The 10653-nt window shown below is 40.9% G+C and overlaps 1 protein-coding gene across 1 annotated transcript; it reads right to left on the bottom strand.

Moving 5' to 3' along the window:
* Positions 1 to 6359: 6359 nt before the first annotated feature.
* On the bottom strand, positions 6360 to 10653 carry lum (lumican). The gene is made up of 4 exons (XM_035618960.2): positions 10540 to 10653; positions 10145 to 10223; positions 8231 to 9112; positions 6360 to 7826 (listed from the first exon to the last, which is right to left on the bottom strand). The coding sequence occupies exons 1-4, from the start codon at positions 10636 to 10638 to the stop codon at positions 7672 to 7674; spliced, it is 1215 nt and encodes a 404-aa protein (XP_035474853.2). The 5' UTR covers positions 10639 to 10653; the 3' UTR covers positions 6360 to 7671.

The raw sequence follows: 10653 nt of genomic DNA, 5'->3' as shown, positions 1-10653 counted from the left end.
ATTTAACATTGCCAGACGGTCAGTCATGATGACACCAAAGCTTCTTTTGACCAATCAGATGCTGCAAAGATCAGAGGTCATAATCCCTTTTATAGTGTACTAAGCCTTTTCAGCGCTTGAGACTTGGCCCACTTTGAAGCAGGCTAATGCAAGCCTACATGTTATTTGTATGCTGACTTCCACAAGTACAACCATTCCACCATTGGTTGCATGCTTGATCTCGTTTTAACCCCACTCACAAATCCCCAATTCCTTGCTGACCTTTGCGCTTCTGTGCTAATTTTGTGCGGTTGCCATCAATTAATTAATCTAGTTGATTGAGTCTTACAGACCACATCCTGTTGACCACATGCTCTGACTGCAGACGGTGTGGATAAACAAAAATAACAGAAATATTGTTCAGCACAACTCCAATGTACAGAAGATTGTTTCCAAATGCACAACTTACTTGAGTTTGGAGTCTATTCGGTAAGAGTCCATCTTTGCCTGCATGTCTGAGTGTCAAATAAGTAAACTAGTGTAGACTTTTTTATTCGGAAGAAATTTTAACGCATATATCCCATAATGGGGAAAAGAATTCAGCTGACACAGGATTTTTATATATATACTGTATAGACACAGTATAATAAATATGTTTGTCCTTTCATGGCCACAGTTGAACTCCTTTCAAGTAGTTCCAGCAGCATCACCTTGAAGCAGGGGGAAGGCAGCAACGCAATGACTTCATTGTACTCGATACTGGAATGAAATCATTGATGATCATTGATGTTTTGCTAAAAAGATCTGCAGGAACTGGAAGATGTTATGAAGGTGGCAAAGTACAGGAAAAGTGTTTTCGATTGTGATGAGTTTACATTATTAAGAGGGAATCTAATTTGTTCAGGCTCTAAAGGTAAAGCATAAAGCACGAAGATGATGTACTATAGGTCCAGACATGAGAGGTAATGGTGTTAGGGGAGGGAGGTCAAACTTAACCTGAGGAGATTTTACTGAACGCTGGTCAAGCAAATTGTTTTTGCAGTAGCTAGCTAGTGTCACGCTTGGTGACCTTTCAATTTGCCGAATGAGATTGTGCTAATTTCCAGCAATGACGGCAAAGACTTGAATGCAACAGGATAATCCTAGCTGACTTGTGTGAGGATAGGCGCAACACTTGCCATCAGCCAAGAAAGCCCATTAGCGTTCCTCCTGTGTTCTGCCAAAGTGCATTTGTGAACAGTGACCATTCCCCTACACATCATTCCTGTGATATTTATTTGAACTGTAAGTCAAAGATAAATCTGTGTTTAGATGAATAGACCCACATTTGCATCAGTCGCTGTACTGTCCTAACAAACTTGTCTGTCACATTCTATTTTTTACCAACCATTTTTCTCATAATTGTCTTTTAATGACAGCATTTCTGGTCATTTACAGATATGTCTAATTCTAGTTTCTTAAGTATAGAAATATGATTGAGCTCATAGTAAAGAAAAAAAGGCCCTTTTCTGAGCATGAGGCTGGTTGCTGTCAAACTGCTGAGGCTTTTGACCTCACAATTACTTAGCATGCCACATGTTAAGCAACAGGACAGAAGGCTTGCAACCTCTACACTGAGAATACGCCTCCACTCAGCCTTTTACTACTACTACTGGCCCAGCAGCCTAATAAAAGCTCTGTGCATTAAATAAAGAAAGAGTCAAGTTGTCCATCTGATAAGAATCTAGCGCAACACTTTTAATTGCATTGGGTGGGCCCATCTATCTTTTTACAAGCACTTGAAAAGTGAGAGTAACCAAACACTTATCCAAGGTGTCAGAAATGCGAATAAAGTTGGAAAGTACAATTAACAATGTGTGAAGAAACAAGCTATGTTTTTGCCTTTGTTCGATTTAACTGAAATTGGCTGTGATCTGATCGAAATCATTTATTTGCCCACACACACGGGACACTCTTACATTCTCATTAGAAAAAAACAACAGCCATTAATAATCTTTTCAAACCTTTACAATTAAATATCCCAGCTGCTGAAAATGAGTCAGGCTTTACAGATCTCTGCAGAATGGAACATTTATAACTGAAAACAAATGTTGGTCACAATCTGTCTGACAGACTGAAGGGAAACACATGCAGAGGAATATGATAATGCTAATTTCCTGCCAGGGGCTTTGTGTCTGAGCCAGCTATGTTAATTACACCACGGGTTGTGTTTGCCCTGCATTGGTTTTGCAGGATGACTTAGAAACATTTGGGAGAGCATGGGTTTCTGCATCCAGTGATGAGAAAGTAACTGTGTTTATGGGTAAGTATTGGGGGGAAAAAAAACACGTCTGGCATAAACTGTGACTTTCCACGATGTGTCATTTTGGAAACTTTTAACACAGCAGTTTATTTTTTCTTACCTCAACGATTTCCATGCGTGAGCTTGTTTGTCAAATGATTGTGAATTTGCCCATTACAAAAGTGTCAAATCTCGATCCTGATTTCAACCATTGTAATTCCAAGAATAAACTTAAACAACAAAAGACAAAAAGATAATTTACAGTGGATACACTAGCATTCCACACCATCAAAGCCTTCTTTCAACCTCACTTCACAACTTTTTTGTATTACCTCAATGATGAATAGGTATCATTACCTTTGATGGTAATTATCCAGCCAGATCTGAAAATGCAGCTTTGTTCAGTCCCCCTTTCTCAAACCGATTTAATACAAAAGAATGATTAGATCATCTTTACCTGCTTCTCCAATTGGTGTCAGTGGTCTGCATGCAGCCAGGCGAGGACGTCTTTCTGCTCTTCCAGTGACTAGGTCTGATGATCGTCCACAGCTTCAGTGGCTCTGTATTTGTTCACAACAGTGCTAACCCGGTCTGGAAGTGTTGTCGGATTCCCCCAAGGCTGCACCTTGGACATTTACTGGTTGAACTGAGAGGATGGAGCAAGTGTTGTTGTTGGTTGGAGACCAATTGGGTACAAGTTGGGATGTCCTTTCAGAGTTTGTGTTGCCTACTTTTTTGCCAGCCCAGCAAGGTTTTTTTCCCCCCTTGTTCGCTATGCATCCTGTTTTGTGCAGAAGTTGAAGTCATGAGTGTGCTGCTGAGGGTTAAACAGCTGCCACCCCACCCAACTTAACCATTTGGTCTCCCATTGAGGGTGTGCTCTTTTACCCATCACTCTGGGGGATGAGGGCATGAGCAGTTTATGGCTCATTTCAGTCCACAGGACTCGGGTGTGTTTACTAGGCTGTCAGGTGAGGTTAGAGGGGAGCATAGAGGGGTTTCAGACATTCACACCCAGCTTTTTACAGGAGAATCCTCCCCCAGGGTTGGGTTTTTAACAACCCAAGTCTTCTTTTTGTACTTTTTTCCCCACCATGTCAATCAGTGATGATTCGTTACTCACTGACATCACCCTAGAGACTTTAAACTTGAGGTGATCGCCAGAACTGTGGAGCAACAGGAGCTTTATACCATCAAGCTTCCTACATATTAAAAGTGGTTGTTCTGCGGCAATGCCCTGTTAAAAACATGTGAGTCTCATTCTCAGAGCCCACAATGGACACACGATTATCAAGTTAGTTATATCAAGTGTTGCAAAGAAGACAAAGAAATTAAAAGATGGAGGGAAAAGAAGGAGGGAGAAATGAAATATCCAACAACAAGTAGGGGAAGTCACCAGATCAAGGGACAGGGGACCATGGATGGATGCAGAATGAGAATGAAAACAGATAAAGAAACAGAACAGCTGGAGACAGTCTGGACTGAAAGATGGTTGGATTTGAGTTGATATGCCTGGCCGCAACAGCTGACTATACTTTCACTCGCCATCCCAAGCAAGAGGATGTGAAGCTCAAGGCTTTATAAAAGACTTTATTGTCTAGACACGGGGCAGCAGACGCTTTGCTCAGGATTTCAATAAGGGCCACTCCGGAGGAAGAGAGGAATTCGTCTAAGATTGGGAACAAGTACAAGTAACCGTATAAAAACATGTGAAATGTGAAAAAAGGATTAAAATAAACATGTATGGTGTTGTAGTACTAGTGGCAGTGAAGTAGATTGCTAATGTTTTTACCCCCTGACTTGTATCAAGTTTACTTGGGCAATAATAGATAGAAAATAGACCTCTAAATTATTCTAGTATTGGAAGGCATGGGGAAGTGGTGGGTAATCAAAATCCCCCCCCCCATAGATTAACGACAGGACAGACAGCTACTGACTTTCATTTCGATAAGTGGGTCAGCTGACTTTTACAACTGGATTACATTACAAAAACACCTCGCAAGAATCAAATGGGACATCTGGAAACTATTTACGTAATAACTATTTGCCACGAATCTAATCAACTAACCTACTGGCTTCGAATAGTGTCTGGGTAAGGAACTCTTGACTAAAACTTGAAGCTATAATGGATCCAGCACATATGGTACACATCAGCCAGGATTAGTGGTTTTGTTACTTTTAGTGTGCAGCCCATTGCTATTGTACAACCAAGCAGCAAGTGAATGTCGAGCACACACCCAAAGACTGATGTGTTAGACTACGCTCCTGATTTATTACCCACGGTTTCAGTGCATTCATAAATCACGGGGGACATTTTAGAAGATGTAACAAGTGGTTGTTGCCTAAAGGAGTATCCAAGGGAACCTATATTTCTGTCATTTCTAGCAGTTATGTCTTTATTGTCTTTTAATATACTACAGTGGAGGGAGAGGATGAGAGATCTGAAAGAAAAGAAATTAGATGATTTCAAATCTTATGAGTGGCTACCAGACTTATTTGGACATTGATACCCAAAATAAAACATGACCTGACAATGAGAAGCAGACTTTTTAGGCTCTGACAGAATCCACAGTCGTCTTCTGGTGATGTAGGCACAATTTGGTCCAATTTACTGGCCATTATGACCAGTAAATGATACAATAATACATGCACAATTGCTTGTCTTGGACTACAATCTTGCGATCCTATATGTGCCCCGGCTTATTGACTTAAGCCAAATAATAGTCCAAACATATCACATCAATTTTAAAATAAGATCGACTCTCAGATTAATGGAAAGCTTTTTAAAATAGGTGCAGGAACCAAAAGAAATGTGCTGGTTTTCATGGTTTTCTTTCCCTCTGGCACAGACGTTTCTCCGACTCTTCCAATCGCCACAAGACTAAACGCTCTCGGACAAAAGATTCCCTGGAATTCTCGTTCCCTTGATTGTTTTCTAGTGAACTGCTGAGATGCAAAACAATAGAGAAAGAGAGATAATCTATGATTATCCCTGAAGGAAATAACCACGTTGATGCAAAAACATTTTTGACGTATTGTTCCTGAAATGGTTCTATGTTGGCTGTAAAAGAAAAACATAAGATGGTGTGTTTAGAGACATTTCACTCATCACGTTTGACCACAAACGGAGGCAGCAAGCAGATCCCGTGACCAGTCAAATATGCAGACTAATATTGACTTATTGGAAACAGTAAGAGAGTCTTATCTTAGGGAACTGTTCACTTTGTTTGTATTAAGCTCCACAGACCAAATAAAATAGTTTTTAAACTGTCATAGATAATTTGTGGTTTCTGTCTGAGACCGTTGACTTGGTAGATTCAGACAGAAAAGATCTTAAAGCTGCAGTATCAAGTCAAACCCTGCAACCCCTGCATCCCTCCAGGACCAGCAGATTTGGTTTGACTCTAGCTACATTGAAATGTGGGACACAAGAAAGATAAGTGCCTTTTTTGTGTGTGTGTAAATGAATGACTTGAGAGACACAACCTCACAACTGGGGGGAACCAAAACGCAAATCAAGACCACATTTTAGGGAGCGTCAAAAACAGCTGGGCCATGAAAGTGAACAATGTATCCAAAACACACGGACAGGCGTTGGATAATAAATAAGAGGCAAATATTATGACTTTCTCACAAATGATACAGACCAGAGAGGAAGATGGTAGCTACCCAAAGTAGTACGGCACACTCCACAGGGTAAAGCTGTCTGCAACCAATGATGTGATACTGAGGTCAACTGCTTCATCTACTGCATTTGTTTGTTGGCTCCTTTTACTTCAGCCTTTCCAAAATCAGACTTTTAAGACAGGAGTTTCTAAAAGTTAATCAACTATATTGTCACTGATGCGATCTGCAAAAAAACCCTTAATACTGTGTACAGTAACCAATAGTTTTAATAACACCAGCCATTTTTTCCTATCTGGCAACCCCACAGTTGTCTATATTAGTGGCTAAATACAGACGGCTGTATAAGATAACATGATATAATATAATATAATAAAAAGCCCAAAAAAAGAAAGCACATATAATATATTTTTAACAATTTGTTTCCACACATGCGTTGATTACAGCAGGTTTAAAAAGTGATATCGTACAAATATTTCAGAAACATCGTTTATTCAACTGTGTTTGGTTTCCTCACAGTAAATCCAAGAGCAGTTACTGAGTCAAAAGCCACACAAGAAATCATCATTAAACGACAAACCTAAACAAAAAATGGTATTCCAAGAACATAAATTCAATCAACATGGGGTTGCTGCCAAGTTGACTGTATTTAAAAAAACAACCATTTATCAATTATAACAAACAACAACAACAACAACCACAACAACATAACAATAAGAGAACCGTAACTGCAAAAGCTGTAGTTTATTATCAAAGAAATGTACCATTGGATGCATGCAAGTAATGCAAATGTTGTATACAAATCAGAAATGAACATGAGAGTGGACAGCTAGGAACGAAGTCAGCGAAGAGACAATTTGATTCATGATTTCTGAAAAAAGCATAGAGAAATTCAGTGAGAGAAGTATGTAATTTTGAGGATAATGCCAGTGTCTTGCCTCGAGTCATTCATTCGACGTTCTAACGTCAAAGGCTGCAGAAATATTCAAATCCTGCTTTAGTTATTCCTCGAAAGAACAGAGAAGTTTCTTCCATCATGTCAAATTTGCATTGAGGCATCAGGGGGAGGAATCAACACTGGTATTTTCCCTCATAAAATCATTTAAGATACTTAGCTATTTTACAATTTTCCTCAAATAGGCATTACACACTGAGTATGCATTCCTTATTAGCTGGTCCTTTGCACAGCAATGGATTATTTACTGTACCCATATTATATTTTACATGCTTAACACTGGAACATACAAGACAGAAAACAAAATGACGCTACAATCGAAATGAGACAGTGGAGACCTTCAGCTCTTGCTTACTCCTGTCTTTTTTTCAACATAATCAAATGCAAGTTTGGAATGTTTAAAGTGTGTGTTTTTAATCAAAGCATATGAATTAATTTCTATTCATAGAACTTTTTGTATTTTTTTGTATTACTTTTTATATTTATTTTAATTGTATTGCTTTATACCTTTTTTCACTCACGTTTGTTTCAACATTTTGAATTTTTCTTCATAAATATTTGTTACACTTGCTTGAAGCTTATTTGCTTACATTTTGCAAGATATGATACAAATTTTCTTTCAAATTTTTTCCAAATTTGCCCAGCTTTAGTTCGTTGAAGATACACGTACAATATCCCAGATTTGAATAATATCTATGTCAGAAGTTCAAGGACATGTCAGTAATTTAAACGGCGGGATATTATGACATTCAAACCCACAAGGCTTTGGGATGAGCTGTGTCACGAGAGTAGGGAGGGGGTCATGGACAGGTCATAGATGTGAGGGAGGTCCTTATTCGAACATGACATCTGAAGCTTGGCGCAGGCAGTTGGAGGCCTCAGGGGGCAGGTTGCTATGTGTGACATTGTTGGCGTCCAGACGCAGATGCTTCAGGTGGGAAAAGTTGATGGGATCAACGAACTTGCAGAAACTTGACAGGTCAATCTCTGCAAGGAATCAAAAAATGGAGAAAAGGTTATGGAGGCTGGTAGAAAAACTAAAATATATAATTTTACCTTTCAACCGCCTCATGCTGAGGATTAAAGGTACCATGGTGAGTTGTCCCCAAGTGGTTCCTCGGGTTGATAACTCATCTTGAACTCGGGCATGTAGCACAGCAATGTTGGCAAATGCTTTACGACTCCATTTTGCACTCTTTTCTTAGTCATGCCCACTTTAGATAAACTGTCCCCACATGTTCTGATCCGTTCATAAAACACCACCCATTACTGAAGTTAAAGCTCTAACTTCTGTTTCACTGGGACACCTGTAAACTCCATGGGGCACCTTCAAGAAACTAACCAAACAAGACACTGACATTGAGGGGAGTTTGTCTGAAAATGCCACTCACTGTTGATCTCATTGGCCTGAAGGTAGAGTTGCTCCAGCTGCTGGTTGATCTCAGGGATGGACTGCAGCTTGTTGAAAGACAGGTCCAGCTCCACGAGCGAAGACACATTGAAAACTCCGGCAGGCAGCCCAGAGTCCACCAGCTTGTTGTGGGAGATCCTCAGGTACTGCAGCGAGGGCAGCTTGTTCAGGTACCCGGTTCCGACGCTGTCAATGTCGTTGTAGTCAGCGTAGAGGATTTCCAGTGAACTGGGGACGCCGGCTGGGAGCTTCTTCAGCTTGTTGTGGCTCACATCCAGGGACAGCAGCTTCTTGGGGCCTTTGAATGCCCCCGAGATGGCATCAGAGGTTAGATGATTGTGCTGAAGGTTGACCGAGGTCAAATTTTCTTTGTCAGACAAGAGTCCAGAGGGGAACTTGGACAGCTTGTTGTGCATTATCTTCAGCTCATCGAGGGCCTTTGAGGGGGGGATGACTGGCTCCGTGAGGCCGTTGTTGCTGAAGAAAAGCTTCTCCAGGACAGTGAGTTTGTCGATAGTTCCCTTTGCTATCTTAGCATTGGTGATCTGGTTGTTGTCAAGCACAAGCCAGCGAAGTTCAGCAGTAACGTTATCAAACACCCCTGCCTTGATCTCATCAATCTGGTTGTTCTGGAGGTACAGGTACTTGATCCCTGTTGGGACTACCGGAACCGACTTGAGCTTGCGGCTGTCACAATACATGGCAGAGGGGAAGCTGATTGGGCAGTCGCATTCTTGATTACAGTTGGGCCCTGAGGGTCCGAGCATTGAAGAAGAAGGCTGGTCTTCGTAGTCATAATACTGGCACAGGGCCATACTGACCAGTATGGCCAATAGGGGTACACGTAGAGGACACATGGCTCCTGAGGATCCAACAGACAAAAGGGGAAGGGGAGGCAGGGAGTAAGGTAGAAAAGTTAGAGGTTGTATTTGCCAAGGGCAACAAAGTGTAAACTCCTACTCGTAAAACAGAACAAAGACAAATGCACTTGATTTATTGAAACCCCGGCTATAGTTCGAGGTGTCGTTCACATCAGGAATAATAACAAACATGTATTCATCACAAACAGAGAAATATATATATATAAAATTAAAATCACGGATGAAAAAAAGAGAAAAGATGTCAGTCCTGCCTCCCAACACAAATCACAACCTACTGCCACACCCACTCTCCAGAGTGAGTGTATATAATCACTCAGGAGCTCTTGTCAACTGAGTGGACGCCAATGAGTCATAGATTCCTAGATGCAGTTATCTGTTTCAAGCCACAGCAGCACTTCATCGATCATCTCGATAGATCTCTACATTAAACACCAATGGGAGCAAAAATGCAACGCAGATGTTTCAAGAATTCACGTAATATAAACGGTAGTAAATACTGGAGAATTCTTAAAGATATTCTTTATATATGAAACAGGGGGGAAAAAGGGATTTTTGGTCTTTGTTAGGTTTATTAAAAAACATAAGCAAACACAATGCAGGCGGACAGAGAGCCAGACCATGGCCGTACAAAAAGCAACCATGCAGACAATACAAAACCACGAATGATGAGTTCCAGATCCATGAAAAATGCGGAGGAACACTGGATCCAAGTGGAACACATCATTTTCCAAAGACTCAAGTCACCGAAACCTACGAAACAGACTCCAGATCCATATAAACATGTAAAATCTAGACTAAAACACTGATGTTTTTCTAAATTCAATATGCAAACCATTAAATCTTTTTGTTTTTTTGTGGTCCCGTGCACTGGTATTCTAGCCTCCTCTGCTGTAGCACTAGCCCAATGCCCGAAAGCCAAAAGTGACAGCTGATTATCCCATCCGGAAAACAGAGAAGAAAGAGGAATAATCAAACAGGAAATCACAAAGCCTTGCCTCCACATGCAAGCTTACCTGAGCTTCTCTCTTGTCCTGTGTGTGGGGTGGAGGGCCAGTAAGTAAGAACAGTGTGGCGTTCAAAAAGTGGAGGTCTCTGGAGAAAAACACAGAGGGAAAGAAGAGGAGAGGGGGAGGAGAGAAAGAGAGAGAGAGAGAGAGGTAGATGGAGAGACAGAGAGGGGAAAAAGGGAGGGGGGGGGAGAGGAGGCTTCTCCTTCCTGGAGTTATTCAAGTTGTCATATAAATTAAAGATGACATCAGTATAATGATATATAGACATAATATATGTCTGGGGAGCATCATCCAAAAACGAGTGTTCACTAACCAAGAGCAGGTGCAACAGGACTCTGTATAATGTATCATGTATGTCTAGTGTCCATGTCTCCTCCACCGCTGCCATCTTTCCTCACCTTTACAAATCGAGCACTTCTTTGGATTTGTTGCCCCCCCAACAATCCGCACAAAGTGCTTGCAGGTCCACCTTCATTGGCGTTGGGCAGATGGCGCATGGAAAAACTTTAATG

The sequence above is a fragment of the Scophthalmus maximus genome, chromosome 12 (assembly GCF_022379125.1).
Source record: "Scophthalmus maximus strain ysfricsl-2021 chromosome 12, ASM2237912v1, whole genome shotgun sequence".
Lineage (NCBI taxonomy): Eukaryota > Metazoa > Chordata > Actinopteri > Pleuronectiformes > Scophthalmidae > Scophthalmus > Scophthalmus maximus.
Note: the sequence above shows the minus strand (reverse complement) of the source record. Positions and strands in the feature narration are given on the sequence as shown.

What these genes read in the sequence shown, in the direction of transcription:
- lum (XM_035618960.2), bottom strand. Translation starts at nt 10,638, where the DNA reads ATGCGCCATCTGCCCAACGCCAATGAAGGTGGACCTGCAAGCACTTTG. An exon ending in GAAGTGCTCGATTTGTAAAG is followed by an intron (nt 10,224 to 10,539) that starts GTGAGGAAAGAT and finishes GTTTTTCTCCAG; the next exon opens with AGACCTCCACTTTTTGAACG. An exon ending in AGGACAAGAGAGAAGCTCAG is followed by an intron (nt 9,113 to 10,144) that starts GTAAGCTTGCAT and finishes TTGGATCCTCAG; the next exon opens with GAGCCATGTGTCCTCTACGT.